At 42.9% G+C, this 23,938-nt stretch overlaps 2 protein-coding genes across 9 annotated transcripts in view; one reads left to right on the forward strand and one right to left on the reverse strand.

Annotated features, from left to right (window-relative positions):
* The window catches only part of LOC124003905 (SPRY domain-containing protein 3-like), a 44,649-nt gene extending 28,740 nt beyond the window's left edge, over nucleotides 1–15,909 (forward strand). The window contains exons 8-11 of one of the 2 annotated variants that reach the window (XM_046312548.1): nucleotides 11,897–11,954; nucleotides 14,198–14,329; nucleotides 14,506–14,627; nucleotides 14,891–15,909. In XM_046312548.1, coding sequence (XP_046168504.1) covers nucleotides 11,897–11,954; nucleotides 14,198–14,329; nucleotides 14,506–14,627; nucleotides 14,891–15,025 — 447 coding nt within the window. In that variant the 3' untranslated portion in view covers nucleotides 15,026–15,909. The remainder of the gene's footprint in view (nucleotides 1–11,896; nucleotides 11,955–14,197; nucleotides 14,330–14,505; nucleotides 14,628–14,890) is intronic. The other variant, XM_046312549.1, reaches the window with a different exon arrangement.
* A 1,939-nt stretch (nucleotides 15,910–17,848) lies between these two features.
* LOC124002589 (LIM domain and actin-binding protein 1-like) overlaps nucleotides 17,849–23,938 on the reverse strand; it is a 28,165-nt gene continuing 22,075 nt past the window's right edge. For all 7 annotated transcript variants that reach the window (XM_046310122.1, XM_046310123.1, XM_046310120.1 and 4 more), the window contains 7 exons: nucleotides 22,823–22,877; nucleotides 22,152–22,249; nucleotides 21,350–21,415; nucleotides 20,946–20,997; nucleotides 20,534–20,616; nucleotides 20,244–20,377; nucleotides 17,849–19,913 (listed from right to left, as the gene is read on the reverse strand). In XM_046310122.1, the coding sequence (XP_046166078.1) occupies nucleotides 18,839–19,913; nucleotides 20,244–20,377; nucleotides 20,534–20,616; nucleotides 20,946–20,997; nucleotides 21,350–21,415; nucleotides 22,152–22,249; nucleotides 22,823–22,877 (1,563 nt within the window). In that variant the 3' untranslated portion in view covers nucleotides 17,849–18,838. The remainder of the gene's footprint in view (nucleotides 19,914–20,243; nucleotides 20,378–20,533; nucleotides 20,617–20,945; nucleotides 20,998–21,349; nucleotides 21,416–22,151; nucleotides 22,250–22,822; nucleotides 22,878–23,938) is intronic.

Below are 23,938 nucleotides of genomic sequence, written 5' to 3' on the forward strand. Positions count from 1 at the left end.
ATCACATTGTAGGATTTTTAATGAATTTATTTGCAAATTATGGTGGAAAATAAGTATTTGGTCAATAACAAAAGTTTCTCAATACTTTGTTATATACCCTTTGTTGGCAATGACAGAGGTCAAACGTTTTCTGTAAGTCTTCACAAGGTTTTCACACACTGTTGCTGGTATTTTGGCCCATTCCTGCATGCAGATCTCCTCTAGAGCAGTGATGTTTTGGGGCTGTTAATGGGCAACACGGACTTTCAACTCCCTCCAAAGATTTTCTATGGGGTTGAGATATGGAGACTGGCTAGGCCACTCCAGGACCTTGAAATGCTTCTTACGAAGCCACTTCTTCGTTGCCCGGGCGGTGTGTTTGGGATCATTGTCAAGCTGAAAGACCCAGCCACATTTAATCTTCAATGCCCTTGCTGATGGAAGGAGGTTTTCACTCAAAATCTCACGATACATGGCCCCATTCATTCTTTCCTTTACACGGATCAGTCGTCCTGGTCCCTTTGCAGAAAAACAGCCCCAAAGCATGATGTTTCCACCCCCATGCTTCACAGTAGGTATGGTGTTCTTTGGATGCAACTCAGCATTCTTTGTCCTCCAAACACGACAAGTTGAGTTTTTACCAAAAAGTTATATTTTGGTTTCATCTGACCATATGGCATTCTTCCAATCTTCTTTTGGATCATCCAAATGCTCTCTAGCAAACTTCAGACGGGCCTGGACATGTACTGGCTTAAGCAGGGGGACACGTCTGGCACTGCAGGTGCCATTAATACAGGTAACGAGTGGAGGACAGAGGAGCCTCTTAAAGAAGTTACAGGTCTGTGAAAGCCAGAAATCTTGCTTGTTTGTAGGTGACCAAATACTTACTTTCCGCCATAATTTTCAAATAAATTCATTAAAAATCCTACAATGAGATTTTCTGGATTTTTTTTCTCATTTTGTCTGTCATGGTTGAAGTGTACCTATGATGAAAATTACAGGCCTCTCTCATCTTTTTAAGTGGGAGAACTTGCACAATTGGTGGCTGACTAAATACTTTTTTGCCCCACTGTACTTCCACCCCATTCCAAGTGATGGATGATGGAAAGGGGAAAAGTGAACAACAAATAAATAATGTGTCATTTGAACCCCTCATTTGGTTTTCCACAGAAAACACAGGCTGTTCCATTTACATGCTAACCCACCGTGCTAACATGACAGCAACACTGATTGAAGTGGAGTGTGGGAAATGTGCTGTATCGGACCAGGTCTCCACCTCACAACTTATCTACCCTTCTTTTTCTTTTTTTCTTTCTCTTTTTCTCTGTTCTCTCTAATTATCCATGTATCTCAGCTTTTTTCTTCTTCTGTTACTCAATGCATGCATTGTTTATTTCACTATTTCCAACTGAATGACAACTTTCACGGTGTGACAGATTTCTAACCATGGCTATTTAGCCGCTAGGTAGCTGGGCATTTTTGTCTGTTGAGGTGGTTACCACTGAGTTTCACCATAAAAAGCAAAGTATTCAGCAAGTGTTTGCGTCCTCTGGGTTAGAAAGATCAAGTTGATAATATCATAGAAAATTCTAAAGTTAATATCCTAAATTAATTGATTCGGTCCCTTTCCAACGGTGTGTCTCTCTTTGTAATTTTATTACAGCGTTTATCTCCATATTGTGGAAATATCATCTGCCAGGCCGTTAAGAGTGGGCTTGTGTAATGACTGTCTGCTCAACACAGAGATACCTGAACTTGTTATGACATCAGAGATTTAATCAACATGGAATCTTCACATCCTGTTTAATGTAAATTCATGTCCTCCTACTTCAGATATGTCAGTTATTTGATCAGATAAGAGAACCTGGAAATAAGAGCCCTTAGATACTGCTGGATTCTTGTGGAACTTTTTTTTCATCTGGAGCTCCCATTCTTGCAACATCATGAAGAGTTTCAAATAGGTCACAGTTGAAATAGCCCTCCCCATTTCAGAAAACGAAGGAGAGTAGGGCTGCTCAACAACAAATGTCAGGAATTCCATAATAGGGCTTACCCAGGAAAAACCACAAATGACTTACTCAGAGGAGAAACGTCAGGATATCTGTGCTTCATCAGAATATGGAACAAAGCCTGAGGGTAAGAAGTAAATCTCAGCCTGTTTTTGAGTGCTCCAACTCCTGTTTGTCATGAATTAGTCATTTTGGAAGTTTGTTCCATGTGTGTTGTAAGGATGTGTTGTACCCAGACAATGACAATGACTGTAAATCATCCATTGGGGTGTTGTGGCAAAACCGTCCTGATGTTACGTTTGGCCATCTCATCTACCTTTGATCAAGTCCACACCCTGAGAAATGCCAGACCAATGTTCATGTGGACGAGGGCAAAAGAATAGAGCTCTGTGATTTCACTGATTAGTTTTCCTAGGAAATGTTTTCTGGCGCAGTTTGCTGTTCTGGTGGGGGATCTTAAATCTATCAGTCTGACAGAGGTGGACGTCATCCCCGTTCAGAAACCATTTACATTTAGCAAACTTTCATTTCCAGGACAACTTGCAGTAGTGCATTCGGAAAGTATTCAGACCCCTTGACTTTTTCCACATTTGGATACATTATAGCTTCATTCTAAAATTGATTAAATAAATCAGAAATCCTCATCATAATACACACAAAACCCCATAATGACATAGTGAAAACAGGTTTTTATACATTTTTGCAAATTTACTAAAAACAGAAATACCATATTTAAATACAGTAAGTATTCAGACCCTTTGCTATGAGACTCGAAATTGAGCTCGGAAGCATCCTGTTTCCATTGATCATCCTTGAGATGATTCTAGAACTTGATTGGAGAGTCCAGCATTGGTAAATTCAATTGATTGGACATGATTTGGAAAGGCACACACATGTCTATATAAGGTCCCACAGTTGACAGTGCATGTCAGAGCAAAACCAAGCTGAAGGAATTGTCCGTAGAGCTCCGAGACAGGATTGTGTCGAGACACAGATCTGGGGAAGGGTACTAAAACATTTCTGTAGCATTGAATGTTTGGAACCACCACGACTCTTCCTAGAGTTGGCCGCTTGGCCAAACTGAGCAATCGGGGGAGAAGGGCCTTGGTCAGGGAGGTGGCCAAGGCTCTGACAGAGCTCTAGAGTTCCTCTGTGGAGATGGGAGAAACTTCCAGAAGGACAACCATCTCTGTATCACTCCACCAATCAGGCCACTCCTCAGTAAAAGGCACATTAAATCCCACTTGGAGTTTGCCAGAAGTCACCTAAAGGAGGTGTGATGGTGTGGGGATGCTTTGCTGGTGACATTGTCAGTGATTTATTTAGAATTCAATGCACACTTAACCAGCATAGCTACCACAGCATTCTGCAGTGATACGGCATCCCATCTGCTTTGCACTTAGTGGGACTATCATTTGATTTTCAACAGGACAATGACCCAACACACCTCCAGACTGTTTAGGGGCTATTTGATCGAGAAGGAGAGTGATGGAGTGCTGAATCAGATTACCTGGCCTCTACAATCACCCGACCTCAACCCAGTTGAGATGGTTTGGGATGAGTTGGACTGCAGAGTGAAGGAAAAGCATCCAACAAGTGCTCAGCATATGTGGGAACTCCTTCAAGACTGTTGGAAAAGTATTCCAGGTGAAGCTGGTTGAGAGAATGCCAAGAGTGTGCAAAGCTGTCATCAAGGCAAATGGTGGCTACTTTTAAGAATCTAAAATATATTTTGTTTTGTTAACCACATGATTCCATATGTGTTATTTAATAGTTTTGATGTCTTCACTATTATTCTACAATTTAGAAAATAGTAAAAACTAATAAAACCCCTTGAATGTGTCACGCCCTGACCATAGAGAGCCCTTGGTGTTGTAGGTCAAGGTGTGACTAGGGGGGGAGTTCTAGTTTTCCTATTTCTATGTTGGTGTACTTGTATGGTTCCCAATTAGAGGCAGCTGATTATCTTTGTCTCTAATTGGGGTCATACTTAAGTTCTCCATTGTTCCCACCTGGGTTGTGGGATATTGTTTGTACTCGTGCACTACGTAAGTCACGGTTTGGTGCTTGTTTATGGTTTTTGTTTGAAAGTTTCACTTCAATTAAAGATATGGAACTCAACATTGTTCTGACCTTTTCAACAACCGTGACAGAATGAGTAGGTGTGTCCAAACTTTGACTGGTACTGTATTTGTTATAAATTAGCCAACATTTCTAAAAACCTGTTTTTGCTTTGTCATTATGGAGTACTGTGTGTAGATTGAGGGGGGAAACAATTTAATACGTTTTAGAATAAGGCTGTAACGTAAGAAAATGTGGAAGAATTGTACAATTTTGATATTGGTCGATTACAAGCAACATTCTTTGTCAACCGAGTCATATGGGCCCACTTGTGGTAAAGGCAGATCATTGACAACTTTGCCTCTTTTTATTAGAGAATGACGGGATGGTGTGATACGCATTCCTGTGGCACTCTCTCTGTCCCTCTGATTCTCTGTGAAAATTCTGTTGATTTGCACTTGCGCAAGGATAAGTGTCTGCTAGCTACATGATAAAAAATATATATTTTTAATCCCTTGATCATAATCTCACTCAATCTTCTCTTCCTCCCATCTCTCCATTTCTCTATCTTTTTCCCTCAACCTTCCATTGCATCACCTGTCCATCTCCATACGTCTCCACTATTTTACCCTCTCTTTATCAACTGTCCTCTCCCCCCTGTGTCCTTTCCCCCCCTGTGTCTATCTTTCCATCTCTACCAGTAAAGCCCTTGGCACAAAAGCAGCTCTCTTCTCGTTCTTCGCAATAAGAGTTAGCATTAGTCATTACCTAGTGGCTCCACAGTGCGTCTTTGTTAGTGTGTGTTACAGTGAACAATACCAGCATAGAGGATAGGGCTGTTAGCTCCGGTGTCGCCATCCCCAGGTGAGGTTACCCACTGTGTTAAAGATTAGCATCTGAGTGTTTTGAGAAAGCTGTTTTATCAATGGATAGTGGTTTCTGTTAACGCTTGTTAAAAAAAAGTGTTTTCAGAGTCGCAGTGACTCATCAAAGTGTTTTATGGCTGCAAATCCAGACCCTGTTAATGGCTATCTGTATCAAAATATATTGCAGAGATAGAGGTGGAGTAGAGTGGGATGGGGGAAGAACTAGAAAGAATGAAGTGCTTCAACCTAATCTAAATGTTCTTATCGGTACTGTGAGGACATCCTTTGTATGGGCTGATGGACAGGGTGCACCCTGGGACTGGGAAAGACTGTGCCCCATTAAGTGTGACTCATCCTCAGATCTTATCAGAAACAACACTTAGCCTCTGTAGGGATTTCTGTTAAATCACCTGGGGGCTCAATGGAGCATTTGCAGGAAACTGAATCAATGAATCACACACACACACACTATTAATCAGTATCAGGAAGGTGTCATTAGACATACAGTACGCATACATCGCATGAGGGTCGTTCCACCTCAAAAAGCACAAGAAAGATTTCAGCACCCAACATCTCAGATTGTTCTGAAATTGTTTCTGTAGTTAGTAACAGAATTGATTAGCATTCTTGAAACATTTAGTTTATATTTTATTTTCTGAGAAATGAAGCTAATCAATGGCATCCAATGGCATCCATTTTAATATATTGGATACGGATAATTGTTCATCCCTGACCTTAGAGAGCTTTTTATGTCTATTTTGATTTGGCCAGGGTGTGATTTGGGTGGGCATTCTATGTTCATTTTTCTATGTTTTGGCCGGGTATGGTTCTCCATCAGGGACAGCTGTCTCTATCGTTGTCTCTGAATGGGAACCATACTTAGGTAGCCTTTTCCCACCTGTGTTTTGTGGGTAGTTTTCTGTTTTGTGTCTGCACCAGACAGAACTGTTTTGTTTTTGTTCCATTTTGTTATTTTGTCTCAGTGTTCAGTTTAAATTATCATGAACACGTACCACGCGGCGCTTTGGTCCACTCCTTCTTCATGCAACGACGAGCGTGACAATATTCAATAAATATAGTTCCCAAGATCTGATTTGGACCAAACTTCTTCCTACCAATGAATAATACATAAGGAATCCCCCCAACAATTCTAAATCCACCTAAGGAATCCCCACACCCCATGCCAATCCCACCCCAACAAACAGTATATAATATCAGTTCTGTTTTGACAAGTAGTATGAAGCTGTGGTCTTGAGTATTGCTTCGCCATACTATGTCATGTATCCCCTATGAATCTAGAGACATTTTTTTCCCAGCTCAGAGAAATTAGTAATTGAAGTCACTTGCATTATTTATCATAAAGTAGTGTGAATGTACCAGGTTTTGACCACTAAATGCCACTGATCTTACTATACCGCCACACTTTTTTATCCATTTTGCTGGTCTCTTATGTTTATGAAATAGATCACAACATTTCCTTTGCAACTTGGGCAGAAAACCAATAGATTTGTCTAATTATTGAAAGAACTTGTGGTCATCCTCACAATTCAAGCCAGTCCTCCATTCAAGCAAATCAGTTTGTTTTTCTTTTACGCTTTATCTGTGTCCAGGAAATGGCCCCTTGTGTGTGTTTAGTTTATTATAACAGAATACACCCCTGATCACATGCAAACACAGTTCACTTTCATAGCAGCCACATACAAACAGCACAATCCCTTTGCTTGTTGTAATTCTTTCTCGCATCTACGTGCTCTCCTTTTCTCTCACCTTTTCTCTTTGCTTGTGGGCTTCAGTGCAGAACACATCAACAAATAAACCTTTCCAAGCCAAACCTTCATATCATAACCGCTACACACAGCCTACATCGTTTTCATCATATCTTACATCATAGTCAACATAGCTAATAGAACTAACGGATTAGTAAACCCCGCTACAATCATGTAGTACAGTGTACAGTCATCGAGCACTTTAGAAGTTACACCGACGGGTCCTGGTGGCAATAAATTCATTAAACCAACAGCTGGATTTAAGTTGGCGCCGAAGAGGATGGCTGATGTTTTACATGCTCCTAACCAACTGTGCTATTTTGTTAGTGTTTTTGCATCGTTATTTTGTTACTTATTTTGTACATAATGTTGCTGCTACCGTCTTTTATGACCGAAAATAACTTTTGGACATCTGAAGAGCGATTACTCACCTCAAACTGGAAGAAGCTTTTTCCTTTAACGAGTCCGACGAGAAGGATATACTGCTTTCCCGGGAACGGGCCCAAATCCCCGTCATTTGCGTGAAGAAAAGACAGAAGAAAAAGTGGTGCAGGTCGGGCTGCCTTGTGAGAATCCGTAGGTGAACGTGGAAACTCCCACTGCCATCCGTTCTACTGGCTAACATGCAATCATTGGAAAATAAAATTGATGACCTACGATTGCGATTATCCTACCAGCGGGACATTAATACCTGTAATATAATATAGAGCTGGCGGGATTTTCCATGCATCGGCAGAACAGAGAAGAAGCATGAAGATGTCTGGTAAGACGAGGGGTGGGAGTGTGTGTCTATTTGTCAATAACAGCTGGGGCGCAATGTCTAATATTAAAGAAGTTTCGAGGTATTGCTCGCCTGAGATAGAGTACCTTATGATAAGCTGGAGACCAAGACTATCTACCATTATATTATTATATATTATTCATAGCCGTCTATTATTCATAGCCGTCTATTTACCACCCCAGACCAATGCTGGCACTAAGACCGCACTCAACCAACTCTAGGCCATAAGCAAACAAGAAAATGCTCATCCAGAAGCGGTGCTCCTAGTAGCCGGGGACTTTAATGTAGGCAAACTTAAATCAGTTTTACCACATTTTTACCAGCATGTCACATGTGCAACCAGAGAAGAAAAAAAACTCTCAACACACAGAGATCCATACAAAGCTCTCCCTCGCCTTCCATTTGGCAAATCTGACCATAATTCTGTCCTCCTTACAAGCAAAAACTAAAGCAGGAAGTACCCGTGACTCTTTCAATATGGAAGTAGTCAGATGACGCGATGCTACGCTACAGGAGTGTTTTGCTAGCACAGACTGGAATATGTTCCAGGATTCATCCAATGGCATTGAGGTGTATAGGACCTCAGTCATCGGCTTCATCAATAAGTGCATCAACGACGTCCCCAAACAAAAGACATGGATTACAGGCAACATCTGCATCGAGCTAAAGGCTAGAGCTGCCGCTTTCAAGGAACGGGACACTAATCCGGATGCATACAAGAAATTCCGCTATGACCGCAGACGAACCATCAAGCAAGCAAAGCGTCAATACAGGATTACGATTGAATCCTACTACAACGGCTCTGGCGCTCGTTTGATGTGGCAGGGCTTGAAAACTATTACGGACTACAAAGGGAAACCCAGATGTGAGCTGCCCAGTGACACGAGCCTACCAGATGAGCTAAATGCCTTATATGCTCGCTTTGAGGAAAGCAACACTGGTTCATGCACGAGAGCACCAGCTGTTCTGGATGACTGTGTGATAACGCTCTCGGTAACCGATGTGAGCAAGATCTCTAAACAGGTTAACATTCACAAACGGATTACCAGGACGTGTACTCAAAGCATGGTGCGGACCAACTGGCAAGGGTCTTCACGGACATTTTCAACCTCTCCCTGACCGAGTCTGTAATGTGTACATGTTTCAAGCAGACCACCAAGCGAAGGTAAACTGCCTAAATGATTACCGCTGCATAGCACTCACATCGGTAGCCATGAAGTGCTTTGAAAGGCTGGTCATGGCTCACATCAATAGCTTCCTCCCGGGTACCCTAGAACCTCTCAATTCATATACCGCCCCAACAGAGCCACAGATGACTCAATTGCACTCCACACTGCCCTTTCCCAACCGGACAAAAGGAACACCTATGTGAGAAGGGCCCTGGGACTAAACACCTCCCTCTGCAACTGGATTCTGGACTTCCTGATGGGCCGCCCCCAGGTGGTAATGGTAGGCAACAACACATCTGCCACGCTGATCCTCAACACTGGGGCCCCTCAAGGGTGTGTACTTAGTCCTCTCCTGTATTCACTGTTCACCCACGACTGCGTGGCCAAACACAACTCCAACACCATCGTTAAGTTTGCTGACAACACAACAGTGGTAGGCCTGATCACCGACAATGATGAGACAGCCTATAGGGAGGAGGTCAGAGAACTGGCAATGTGCTGCCAGGACAACAACCTCTCCCTCAATGAAAGGCACAGGAGAGCAGAGATGAGTGAAACAACTCACTTTACTCGACAGCAGAAGGTAAACAATTTACAAAGTGCAAAAAAATAACTGTGCCACAAAGCATGGGTGATAAACAGCACCCGGTACAAACCAGCCAGAACAACCCGACCTGAACAAATAACAATCACACACAAAGACATGGGGGAAATGGAGGGTTAAATACATGACCAGTAATTGGGAAATGAAAACCAGGTGTGTGGGAAAACGAGACAAAACAAATGGGAAATGACTAATGGATCAGCAATGGCTAGAAGACCGGTGACGTCGACCGCCGAACACCACCTGAACAAGGTGAGGCATCGACTTCGGCCGAAGTCGTGACAGTTTGATAACCGTAGTCAGCTAGCAAACATAGCAGCCATCTCTGTTTGAGTAGGCTAAACTAGCTAGCTAGCTAATTAAGTAAAAGTGAAAAAAATACTATGAAATATAGCTAGCTCTCTCTTTTTTCTCTCCCTCTCTCGTGATTCTCCTTCATTTTGTAAGAAATGTAAACTCAGCTAAAAAAGAAATGTCCTCTCACTGTCTACTGCATTTATTTTCAGCAAACTTTAACGTGTAAATATTTCTATGACCATAACAAGATACAACAGCTGAGACATAAACTGAACAAGTTCCACAGAAATGTGACTTACAGAAATGGAATAATGGTCCTTGAACAAAGGGGGGGTCAAAATCAAAAGTAACAGTCAGTATCTGGTGTGGCCGCCAGCTACATTAAGTACTGCAGTGCATCTCCTCCTCATGGACTGCACTAGATTTGCCAGTTCTTGCTATGAGATGTTACCCCACTCTTCCACCAAGGCACCTGCAAGTTCCCGGACATTTCTGGGGGAATGGCCCTAGCCCTCACCTTCTGATCCAACAGGTCCCAGACGTGCTCAATGGGATTGAGATCTGGGTTCTTCGCTGGCCATGGCAGAACACTGACATTACTGTCTTGCAGGAAATCACGCATAGAACAAGCAGTATGGCTGGTGGCATTGTCATGCTGGAGAATCATGTCAGGATGAGCCTGCAGGAAGGGTACCACGTGAGGGAGGAGGATGTCTTCACTGTAACGCACAGCTCAGTCCGATGATGCTGTGACACACCACCCCAGACCATGACAGACCCTCCACCTCCAAATCGATCCCCTCCAGAGTACATGCCTCAGTGTAACGCTCATTCCTTCGACAATAAATGCCAATCCGACCATCACCCCTGGTAAGACAAAACCGCGACTCATCAGTGAAGAGCACTTTTTGCCAGTCCTGTCTGGTCCAGCGACGGTGGGTTTATGCCCATAGGTGACGTTGTTGCCGGTGATGTCCGGTGAGGACCTGCCTTACAACAGGCCTACAACCCCTCAGTCCAGCCTCTCTCAGCCTATTGCGGACAGTCTGAGCACTGATGGAGGGATTGTGCGTTCCTTGTGTAATTCGGGCAGTTGTTGTTGCCATCCAGTACCTGTCCCGTAGGTGTGATGCTCAGATGTACCGATCCTGTGCAGGTGTTGTTATACATGGTCTGCCACTGCGAGGATGATCAGCTGTCCGTCCTGCCTCCCTGTGGCATTGTCTTAGTTGTCTCGCAGTACGGACATTGCTATTTATTGCCCTGGCCACATCTGCAGTCCTCATGCCTCCTTGCAGCATGCCTAAGGCACGTTCAGGAGCAGGGACCATGGGCATCTTTCTTTTGGTGTTTTTCAGAGTCAGTATAAAGTCCTCTTTAGTGTCCAAAGTTTTCATAACTGTGACCTTAATTGCCTGTAAGCTGTTAGTGTCTTAACGACCGTTCCACAGGTGCATGTTCATTCATTGTTTATGGTTCAATGAACAAGCATGGGAAACAGTGTTTAAACTCTTTACAATGAACATCTGTGAAGTTTTTTTGTATTTTTACGAATTACCTTTGAAATACAGGGTCCTGGGTTTAGTTGAGTTTAGTTGTTCAAAACTGTTCAACTATTGTCTTTATCTCTTTGAGTCAACTACCCACAACATTTTATGCACTGTAGTGCTAGCTAGCTGTAGCTTATGCTTTCAGTACTATATTAATTCTCTGATCCTTTGATTGGGTAGACAAAATGTCAGTTCAAGAGCTCTGATTTGTATTGAAGTCAATGCATCCGGAGGAGGACGGAAACAAGCTGTCCCCCCTCTATACCATGGTGCTACCCTACAGAGTGCTGTTGAGGCTACTGTAGACCTTCATTGCAAAACAGTGTGTTTTAATCAGTTATTTGGTGACGTGAATATATTTAGTATAGTTTTATCAAAACAGCTTTTTTTAATGTTTCATTATTTTTTTTATTTTTTTATGAAATTCCCTGAGGAGGATGGTCCTCCTCTTCCTTCTCTGAGGAGCCTCCACTGGTTGTTGGGCTGGGTTTGGCATGGGTGTATGGAGGGTCCGTGGGTGGCTTTTTACAAATTTTCCAGGGTTCCTCTTGTTTTACTCATTGGTAGGAAAAAGTTTGGTCCACATCGGCTCTTGGGTACGATATTTATTTAATATTATCTGAATCCTATCAATTAAAATGCCCATTTTGGGTGAAATCAATTAGCTTAATTTCCCAGAGATAAAATGAATGCTAGTCTTACCATTGTTTCTGTAGTTAGAAATAGTTGAGTGTCATGGCTTGCTGAAATGACGATTCATGAGTAAAATCAGACCTCCTTGACTTTGTATTGACGTGTTATATTAATTTCACAGAATTATCCCAAAAACAGACACCCTGGCTGGAGCAGGGGTTCCATAGCGTATCATGCAGGTGAGTGTCCTGAGTCATGTAGCGTCTGTTTGTCTGTCCTTCTGCAAGTGTTCCTGCATGATGGCTTGGTTGTTTTTTTTTTCGTTTGAATGCGTCTGTCTCTGTACCTGCTTGCCATACACTAAACATGTGACTACTGTAGTTTAGCATGATTCTAATTATTGGTCAGACAGACTCCTGCCTTGAGACATGTGCACATAAGTCAAACTGTCATACAAATATCCCATAAACCAAATTGTGCCACAAATCTCCCATTGATGTCAATGTATGTCGTCTCTAAAGCTATCTTATCCTGGTTTATCTCAAGTTAGAATTCGGCCCACAGTGTCATAGTAGGATGAAAGCTTTCAGTTTATAGGGAGGAAGCAGTCAACCTCATACTGTATAGAACAGAATGTATCCTTCCCAAACTGTATGAAAGGCCTGTATGGTGTATCCCTTGGTGAACCTATAGAGGGAGGCGGAAAGACCAACTCAAAATATATCCTACAGTACATAGTGCACTACTTTTGACCAGAGCCCTATGAAGGGAATAAGGTGTGGCTCAGCCAGAGACTGAGAGAGAAGCTGAGAGAGGAGTTGTTCAGCATGTATGGTAGGATACCCCGATCAGTGTGTTTCTCTTATGATAAGCTTGTGCGTTTATCACTGCTTCTCTGCCAAAGTGGTGATTAGGTGAAACCCCACCTAGTGATCTCTTCATGTTTCATGTGTTCCCATGTCATTGTTTCCATGGGGATACGCCCTTTCTCTTCCTATAATCCACCCTAAGGATGAGACACATTCCCCCTGACCTGTGGTTGATAGTCATCCATTCCACTGGCCAGGGAGGTTGAGATGAGGACAAGTGGAGTTTAAGTACATGTTTTGAGGCCAGGCACACCACCCTAATAAGTTATTTTTTCTCTTAATCATATCACAATCAACTTTTACCAGTTGATTGTACACACAAATATAATACTTTTTTGTATTAAAATTGTTCTGAAATATTGTATAAAATATGCAAATAAGGTCATATCTCATTAATAATGCACATACTGTATTTGCATATACCACAAATACATGTTTCTCGACACTGGATGAAGTCAGCCTTAAATATTTGAGTATAAATTTGGTTAAAAAACTCCATGACCGGACTTACTCAGAAAATATTATGGATAAATACTTTTAAAATCTTTATCTGTAAAATACTTTTTTGGCACATTTTACAAGAACAATTGCTCTAATCTTTGGAGAACAACATATCAACAATTCCCATTGAATAATTATGGAGAATATATCTAAGGATAACACACAAACTTTTGTCAATGTGTAAATGCTTCTGAAGTTTTTGTTGGCATGTGGGAAGAGTGGTTTTCGGGAAACGGCAGTTAAAGACAAGTACACTGAATTTAGCCTACCAATCATCAAACATCTGTTTTGACCCAAAACCATCTTTTCAAAGTAAGTTGCTAAATATAGTCCAGTTTGTAACATTCTCTATGAAATGGGCTTTACAATTATGTGTGAAATTATGGATGTTATACTGATTATACAAAATATTAAAAACACCAACTCTTTCAATGACACAGACTGACCAGGTGAATCCAGTTGAAAGCTATGATCCCTTATTGATTTCACTTGTGAAATCCATTTCAATCAGAAATGGAGATAATTAAAGAAGGATTTTTAAGCCTTGAGACATGGATTGTGTATATGTGCCATTCAGGGTCAATAGGCAAGACAAAAGATTTAACGGGGTATGGTAGTAGGTGTCAGGCATACCGGTTTGTGTCAAGAACTGCAACGCTGCTGGGTTTTTCACACTTAACAGTTTCTCATGTGTATCAAGAATGGTCCAAGATCCAAAGGACATCCAGCCAACTTGACACAACTGTGGGAAGCATTGGAGTCAACATGGGCCGACATCCCTGTGGAACGCTTTCGACACCTTGTAGAGCCAACGAATTGAGGCTGTTCTGAGGGCAAAAGGTGTTCCTAACGTTTGGTATACTCAGTGTATGTCCATTTAAAAGCGGTTAAAATTCATGAACACAGGAGTCTCACTCATTTTCAAGTTCTGGGTTGGACTCGCTTCCTTGTCAATGCAGGTGATTCATAGAAATAGGACTTTTCTTTTTGCCCTGAACTGACTGAATTTGCATGGAAATACAGAATGACGGCTCACACACACACATGCTCTCTCATTCACATACACACGCTCACCCTTGCTCACAGATCTCTCATTCCTTCCTCTCTCTCAGATGATGGGAAGCTTTTCCAGGGTAGTGGGGTGGGAGACGCCTTTGGCCCTCGCTGTTTTGAGGGGGACGTCATGGGCTGTGGCATCATGTTCCCGCGGGACTACATCCTGGACACTGGAGGCGAGTTGAACAGTAGGCTGCTGCCGTCTTATACCGTAAAAACTCCACACTCACATTTGCTGCTTTTTTTAAATTCTCCAAAGACATTGTTTGTTTCATGGCTGTCTGTCTCCTAAGTTATGTCTCCTCATCTCCATGTCTATCAATCTGTCTGTGTCTGTCTGACCATATCGGTGTGGTTCCCTCAGATGACAGTGACGACGGGGACTTGGAGGTCTGGCCCAAGCAGCGGCGTGTCCAGAACGAGCTCTACATGAACGATGAAGACGAGGAGGAGGATGGGGAAGAGCAGGAGGGGAGTAAAGTCATGGTGAGAGACGTATATTTTGTCTACATTAGCAAATCTTCAAACAGGGCCAGGTCATTAGCTCAGTGGGAAGCAGGGGAGAGGAGTTATGACAAATGAGTTATGGGGTTTTAATGTGATACTTGGTTTGATATTGGAGTTGTCAAACAGTAGGCACTGAAGTGGAAATTGGCAATTTGTGTTGCATTCCTCAATTGATTCAAATGAAATGTAGCCCAACCCTGGTGTGAATGTTAACTCACTGTCGCCCCCTTGTGTTGTGCCAGGTGTTCTTCACTAGGAATGGGAAGGTGGTGGGCCGTAGGGAGGTGGCAGTGCCAGCAGGAGGGTTCTACCCTACCATCGGCATGATGAGCACCGGGGAGAAAATCAGGGTTGACCTGCACCCCCTCAGCGGCTGAGAGAGGGTAGCGACATGATCATGAAAGACCAATCCCAAGTCTGCTGTAGGGGAGTGTTTGGAGTTATCACTCCAGTGCAGTATCCCTTCGCTTCACATCACTCCTGGATCCAGCATGTTGCCTGGGATGTCCTACCTCGGTTTAGTTTACTCTGGTTGACTCCTAACATAAAATGAAACTCATTCTACTATATGGTAGGAAGATGGATAATATAATACTGCATGGGTGCCTCAGAAAGTGCTTACTGTTATCATGGCAATAGAAAATGGTTCAAAGGGAGATCATTGGACCAATCCCAGGTCTTTAAGCAGCAATCAGTCAAATCTTATCTTAACTCTATTTTGAGATTATTAGGGGAATTCATTCAAAATGCTGTAACATAAAACCCGCAGCCAAGAAATGCAACTCTCAGGTATGCCAAAATCCAAATGACTGTAACGACTATGATGCTGTGTTATGTTTATTTTTTCTAAGACTCATGATGCCATATCCTTTTATCAAAAGCACTTTATTCTAGATACAGTGGATTATGATGCACTACTTTTTGTTTAGCATTTCTCTTTTGGGTTATTTTGTTGACTAATGACAGGTTGAAATGAAATACTTGATCAACAACATTTTGTATTTGTTTTGATTCATCATCTGTAGTAACAGAACTGTACTCAAGAAAGCAGTATGCTAAATGATTGCATTTTATGATTTCAAAAGGGAAGACCATGCACTGTTCTCACAACTGTTCCTTCGAGTACCATTTTCATTTCATATTAATCACCAATTAGGTTAATTTAATCTTACAGATCATAGATATGAATGCGTCACCTATAAATTGTGCAATTGAATGCAATGTTTAAATACCTTACTAAAGATGAGAATCTATTTCTATACAACGGCCCGCTTGTGTGATTTTCACAACATGTAATTTGGCTAATTGAGCCCGGACTGTTAGATCCTTACTGTGATTTATTTTTGACTATTTAAATTGAAAACAAACATGTAGCTTCTAAGCAAAAATTTTGCTCGGACTGTCGGAGTGGTCAGGGTAAAATGAAAACTAGCTGTTATTGGTAGAAAGGTTTGGAACTCTATCTTATTGGTCTATTAACTAATTTACCGCCCGATGATGTCACAGGCAGGCCAAAACTCCACCCCACCAAAACGTCAAGCAGTCTTTTCAAACAGCTCTTACACTGAAAGAGCATTATCATTTTCACAATATTATTCTAAACTGTGGAAATATACAGTACCAGTCAAAAGTTTGGACTGGTACTGTTTGGGTTTTTCTTTATTTTAAATATTTTCTACATTGTAGAATAATAGTGAAGACAAACTATGAGAACACATATGGAATCATGTAGTAACTGAAAAAGTGTTAAATCAAAATATATTTTATATTTGGGATACTTCAAAGTAGCCACCCTTTGCCTTGATGACAGCTTTGCACACTCTTGGCATTCTCTCAACCAGCTTCATGAATGTAGTCACCTTGAATGCATTTCAATTAACAGGTGTGCCTTGTTAAAGTTATTTCTTAATGCGTTTCAGCCAATCAGTTGTGTTGTGACAAGGGATGGGTGGTATACAGAAGATAGCCCTATTTGGTAAAAGACCAAGTCCATATTATGGCAAGAACAGCTCAAATAAGCAAAGAGAAATGACAGTCCATCATTACTTTAATACATGAAGGTCAGTCAATCTGGAAAATGTCAAGAACCTTAAATGTTTATTCAAGTGCTATGATGAAACTGGCTCTCATGAGGACCGCCACAGGAAAGGAAGACCCAGAGTTACCACTGCTGCAGAGGATAAGTTCATTAGTTACCAGCCTCAGAAATTGCAGCTCAAATAAATGCTTCGAGTTCAAGTAAACACACATTTCAACATCAACTGTTCAGAGGAGACTGCATGAAATCAGGCCTTCATGGTCGAATTGCTGCAAAGAAACCACAAAGGACACGAATAAGAAGAGACTTGCTTGGGCCAAGAAACACGAGGACATTAGACCGGTGGAAATCTGTCCTTTGGTCTGATGAGTCCAAATTTTAGATTTTTGGTTCCAACCGCCGTGTCTGTGACAAAGTAGGTGAACGGATGATCCCCGCATGTGTGGTTCCCACCGTGAAGCATGGAGGTGGTGGTGTGATAGTGCGTTGCTGGTGACACCGTCTGATGTATTTAGAATTCAAAGCACACTTAACCAGCATGGCTAGCGCAGCAATACGCCATCCCATCTGGTTTGCGCTTACTGGGACTATCATATGTTTTTCAACAGGACAATGACCCAACACACCTCCTGGCTGTGTAAGGGCAATTTGACCAAGGACAGTGATTCATCAGATGACCTGGCCTCCACAATGACCCGACCTCAACCCAATTGAGATGGTTTGGGATGAGTTGGACAGCAGAGTGAAGGAAAAGCAGCCAACAAGTGCTCAGCATACGTGGGAACTCCTTCAAGACTGTTGGAAAAGCATTCCAGGTGGAGCTGGTTGAGAGAATGCAAAGAGTGTGCAAAGCTCTCGTCAAGGCAAAGAGTGGCTACTTTGAAGAATATAAAATATATTTAGATTTGTTTAACACTTTTTTGGTTACTACAATTCCATATGTGTTGTTTCATAGTTGATGTCTTCACTGTTATTCTACAATTATAGTCCAAAAAAAACCTCTTGAATGAGGGGTGTCCAAACTTTTGATTGGTAATGTATATAAAAAAACAGGAAAATCAAGTTTTTGACTGCACTGGGCCTTTAAAAAGCTGCACCGTCTACAAGGTCGATCGGATTGAATCCCAGCCTTAGGTCATGTACTGAAACAAGACAACAGATGTATCAATGATAGACCATTTATTATTTATTTCAAACAAACTTTGATTTAAAATTTCAAGATATGAAAAAGGTTTGGTCCTCCTTAAAGTAAGGTATAAAACATAAGGGTAAGTTTAACAATTGTGCATTTATCCAATTTACAAAATTCATTATAAAATAGGATGCTTTTAAAACCATTCAAAACATGCACTGTGTCAAAGGACAACTAAAAACATAAATCCAGGAAGGTAAAGGACCCAAAGACTCAAAGTACACTGTTGGTTTACTCAGCCAAGATCAATTTACCACATTCTATCACAAGCCTTTTTTGATTCTCAAGTATTATCAGAGATATGAAGCGACTGCTTGTGATCATTTTAGAACGTCTCTTCTCCTATTATCCATCTGGCAGTGGTATGGACTAGTCCACTTAAGTACCTGTGAAGCAAAGGCTATATAAGCATTTGATTTGCAAATACAAACATGTATATTTATTTGACAGGCTTTCCTGTCAAAAGTCTTTAGTCTTTCTTCATCAACAAAAAAAATGAAATGTTGACAAAAGATAATTTCCAGTTTAGAGAATGATATGGCCGATGTAACCTTTCCTAGATTATATAAAAGATGTCATATATATTGTAACTGTACTTACTTCCAGTTTAAAAAAAGACACAGACCAGCCTGAACCAGTGTCAAAAACAAATTGGCTACATTCTACCGCTCCCTTCTATCAGGCTCCCTCAGAAAACAAAAGAATCAGGCTATTTGGTTTTATGTAGTGTAGTAAGACTGGTTTATTGCTAACTTTCCTATTGTGAATGAAACAAACAAATCAAAATGATCACAGATTGCACCCAAGCAGAGAGAAATTCAACAAGTGGGTCCCCATGGTTTTATCCCTGCCCTTTTAAAAACTCCCTGGGTTATATATGATGGACGGGGAGTACTGGGGACAGAATGTGTTGGTGTGTATCCAGTCTAAATCCAGCCAGATTCAGAGTGGAGTGTCTGTTCAGACATCATCTTCCTCCTCCTCTTCCTCATAGTAGCGGTTCCTCTTGATCATCTCCTCTACGGTGAGCTGCTCCCCCTCGCCCCCCTCCTCCTCGCCCTCCCAGAAGCCCACATCCTGGGAGCTGCGGTTGTGTTTGGGCTGCGGGGACGGAGAGGGAGATGCTGAGATATCCGGAGAGGCACTTTGGCATTTCAGAGAAGCCCCTTCTATTTCCTTTCCTCTCTCCATCGGCTCTTCTCTCTCCTCCTGTGCCGCCGGCAGACTCTCTACCTCCTCCTCGGAGCTGGTCTCTCCATTCACCACACTGCCGCTGGGCGGGGCGGGCTTGCACTCCTTTTTGTCCTCCTGCCTTACCTCTCTCTCCCTCTGGGGTTTGAGTTCTGGTTCCTTAGGCATGGAGTGGCTGTCCTCCAGTGACCCCCTCCTATCCAGCAGGGATTTGAGGGGCCGGCGGGGCTCCCGTGGCCCGAGGGCATTGGTGGCGAGGCTGGGGGCCACCGAGAAGGGTCGACTTCGCTCCTTCAGAGACGAGCTCCTCCTCAGGCTCTTCAGCTCGGACCTGTCGTGGCTCAGGGTGGACGATGACACCTCGCCCTCTGGGGGCCACTTGGCTCTCCAGGGCCGGCTCACACCACTACCAGCCTCCAGAATTTGAGAGGTACCAGCATCGCTGTCAGCAGGAGGGGGCCAGGCAACCCTCAGCTTGCGGGCCTCTGGGACTTTCTCGGCGCTGGAGAGTTTCTCAGTGGAGGTGGTGTGGCTGCGTGTCTCCAGAGAGGCAGTCAGGTCCGTCACCTTGGCCAGGGGAGACTCCTCCACTGTGGGGCTGGGCTGCTTGCCTGACGAGGCTGGACGGGACACCACCGCCACTCTTTCTGCCTGCTCCTTTGGCTTCTTCTCCACCTCCCGGTCTACTCCCTCTTCCTCCTCCTCTCCCTCGGCACGGGGTGTCCACAGTTCCTTGTGGGGCCGGTGGCCGAAGCCTTCGTCGTAGTTGCCTTTGGCCTTGAACAGCTGGCTGAAGTGGGGCTTGCAGTAGACATTGCCGTGCAGAGAGGCGTAGTTTCCCAGACTGAACAGCAGAGGGCAGCAAAGAACCGTACAAATACACTTTAGATACATGCAGACACAAGACATCGGTTACTGAAAGCAGTACTGGATTTACTTGACATTTCATACAAATGTACATTCAAAAATAATGTTCCTCCAATTGATACGGCTTGTGATAATTTTTATTAAAAAGCATTTTGTAAATATACTGTATTATGATGCATGATACACAATACTGTTTTTGCATGTTCTTTCTCCTATGGTTTCTAAATGTTTTGGAATGGGAAATTTGTATAATGTTAATATATAATGTTATTTGAAGTGTCCCGTGGGGTGCGAGTGTCACAAGTACCTGAGCTTGGTGTTGCAGTGCAGACAGCGGAAGCAGGAGGTGTGGAAGATCTGGGTGTTAGCCACCAGCCTCTCCAACGGGTACACCGTCTTCAGGCATGCAATGCACGTCTCCCTCACGGGCAGGCAGAACTTCTACACACAGACACTTTAAGAATTTACCTTTCATACACCGCATTGTGTTTGTCGGAAACAAGTCTTGTCGTCAGATTTTATAGCGGTCCTATTGATTTCCTTGATTGAATACATGTTGTACGTGTCATTGTGATTGAGGTGACGGAGGCGACTCACCCTGGCTGCCTTGGGCGGGTCACTGTGGGCTGAGGATGGAGAAGAGGTACTATCCTTAGAGGTAGGTGTGTCCATGCCATCACCTGAAAAAGACCAAACACACAACATACCAGTGAGACTACAGGGACTCCATCTTGGCTGCAGAGGAAGTCAGTATCACAGTTGGGCAAAGCAATATAACAATAAAAAAAGGGAGCCTGGCTTTTCACAAAAAAAATTCTTGAGACGAGCGAGATGCCTAGACACAGAGCAGTAAACTCAGGGTAACAAGCCAGTCGGGGTTCCACCCCGCTCTGCCCTTTAACACAGAGGACCAATCAGAGCAGCTGGGTGCGGTTCTGTCCTCAGCATCCCCAGCCGAGAGCTGTGGGGGATGACATCATGGGAGATAGGGAAATTAAAGCTGACTCACCATTGGTCTCTTCTACAGCAACTTTTCTGCTGTAGGACTCTAAAGCCTGGCTCTGAGAGAAAAAAAAGAGAGAAAACCCATCAGCTAATCAAATATACAGTACATAAAAAGCTACACGAAAGAGTTTACTGCCACTGTGTATTCATGTTTTAAAGCAGGATCTTTAGGGCACTTCTAGGAGTTTATTTACTTACTGCACACCAGCTTTCATTGGTTTACAGTTTTGATCAGTTTAAACGTTGCTCCCCTATCCAATTAACTCATCTTCACACACAGTGTGTCGTTTATTTCACAGACTCACACTGCATGTCCCCTCTGTCGCTACACACCTCAACACCAAATTTCTCAGACGCGCCACACGCACGCACACAGGCACGCACACAGGCACGCGCGTAGGTACTGACCACAGCCACACCACTAGGGGGCACATTCTCCTTGAGGCTGCCGTCCTCTCCCTCTGACTGACTGGCCTGCAGACGAACAGAGAGGTCGATCAGTAAAAGAACCGTGACAAAATGATGTTTTAGGATATAGAAAACATATATAGCAAAATATGGGAACTAAGATAGGTCTTTCTTTGACATTACACTTTTCCCATGTACACCATCCTTACATTAGCCTTGGATGTGGTGAGACCAAAACGTCTGGACTATTAAACAAGAGGATCACTTTCTAAAAAATAAGTGTCTCTAGATTCTCCTAAACAAAGGAGACTAGACAATGTAAGGAGAGAGGAGTGTTTAAAAGACCACCGACCAAAATCCCACTATTTCACCATGCCTGCTTTTTTATACCAGCTTTCTGATATACATCTGAAAGGGGTAGGGGTCAAAAACAGTCAATTAACACCCACCTAAAGACCTAGTCATGATTCCTGCATTTGCACAGACCCTGTAACCAAAGTACAGGTATTGGGTCTGTGTGAATGGTTATCTGCTTTTTTGCAGGTCAATTCATTAACACTTCAATTGTTTAACACCTCCCTAATTTGACATCTAAACAGCCCCCATGGTTTAACCCTCCCCACACCTTCCACTGTGCCAGTTACCCACTGGTATGTTTAAAAGGGAAAAGTGGTAAATAAGGCTGTTTGAAAGGGGGCCATATAAAACATTGCCTTGCATATATTTTTTACAGGTAATATACCACATCCTCTGTACGAAATGGGTATAACAAATACAAACACACACACACACACAAACTCACAGTGCGTGCTAGTGGGCCCTTTTTGGTAAGGGCTGACTGGTACTTGGCCATTCTTTCCTTCAGGGAGGTGGTCTCCAGAACTCGGTCAGGGGATAACACTGCGGGGGAAAACAAAACAAAAATCACACACACACACAGGTTAGCATCTAGAAGGTTTCTTGATCCGGATCCCCCACCTCGCTCTGCTGGAGTGTTGTCAGAAGTCACTAACCTACATTAGCTGCTATGAAGAAGAAAAACAGGAGTAACGATATATAAAAGCTGCCAAAAGTTGACTTGAGTAAATAAAGCTGGTCTTTTTAGATGAAGCAGTGTAGGCACTATGAATTGACACACTGTTCTGCCTCAATTCAAGCACGGCCGTTATCATGCACCCGTGAATGTACACATTGTGTTCTCATCTGTAACCTTCGTGGCTATTATAACTGCAGTGGGCACCTCTCTGCATGGGATCCTTTTGTCAGTTTAGTGCCTAGTAGTGATATCAGATACTGTGCCCTCAGAATGTGATTGCACTATATGGGTCTAGTGCAAATGTGTGTGTGTGTGTGTGTGTGTGTGTGTGTGTGTGTGTGTGTGTGTGTGTGTGTGTGTGTGTGTGTGTGTGTGTGTGTGTGTGTGTGTGTGTGTGTGTGTGTGTGTGTGTGTGTGTGCCCGTGCTCATGTATTACCTCCTATTCTCTGGTCCATGTCCTCGGAGGAGCTGCTGTGTAGTCCCGTGCTCACCTGGATGATAACACAGGGGTCAAGGGTCAGGGTTCAGTTTATTACACAACCTCAGACAAGGACTGCCCGATGTCCTCACCGCCACCCCAACCACCAGTCTCCTCCTGCTTTCTCTACAACTGTCTCTCTATGCCTTTGTAGTTAGTCAGCCTCTGCTTTTAGTTTTTTTAGCCCATCTCTACACTCAGACAACCCCCATCATTGGTCACATTTGACCACCCCCACGACTCATCACAACTTCCCCCTATCTCACAATGGTTTGGCCCATCGACATCAAAACCAGCTCCTGCATATCCTTTACATTACAATGAGCCATTGATGGTTGCTTACACAAACCCCTTATTCACACTGGCACAAACACACCCATTGGGGCATCTGCCATTTCCCCCGACACCTTGCTCTAGAGCTAATCAAATAACAAGCATTCCCATCAGCGATGAATGTAATTTGCCCAGAGAGATTCTGAAAGCAGTAAGGAACACTTTACTGTTAAACACCAAAACAAATTCACCAAATATCTATGGTGTCCAGGTTTCAGAAGAAGCTCAATTGTCTCAAGTTGCTGAAATGTTTCTAACTTGAACAAGACGGTGATTTTACTGCAGTCGGCTAATCTTGGACAGCAGATGCAATGAAATTCTACAGCTAAAATCAACCCGTCTGTTTTCAAGAAAGCATTAAGTATAATATGTAGTTCATCATGGAAAAGAAACAAATATGACAAGGAAAAAACTACTTCAGACGTATTCCAGCTAAAATACTTCTAGCACAACCCAACGGGTCTGTTAACCATGTAACCAACCACATCATGACTCACCATATGGTAAAGGGAGACACACACCCCTACACACTACTGCGGGGATCATCAACTAGATTCAGCCGCGGGCCAATTTTGTTCTTGAGCGGATGGTCAGGGTGCCGGAACATAATTACACTTCATTTGTAGACTGCAAATTGACTGCAGGAAGCCCAAAGCGGATATATCTGACTAAAACGCCATCATTTCAAACCTTGCTTATATTTGTATAGGATCACATATATAGTATCTCTCTAATATGTGT

Source organism: Oncorhynchus gorbuscha, linkage group LG18, assembly GCF_021184085.1.
Source record: "Oncorhynchus gorbuscha isolate QuinsamMale2020 ecotype Even-year linkage group LG18, OgorEven_v1.0, whole genome shotgun sequence".
Lineage (NCBI taxonomy): Eukaryota > Metazoa > Chordata > Actinopteri > Salmoniformes > Salmonidae > Oncorhynchus > Oncorhynchus gorbuscha.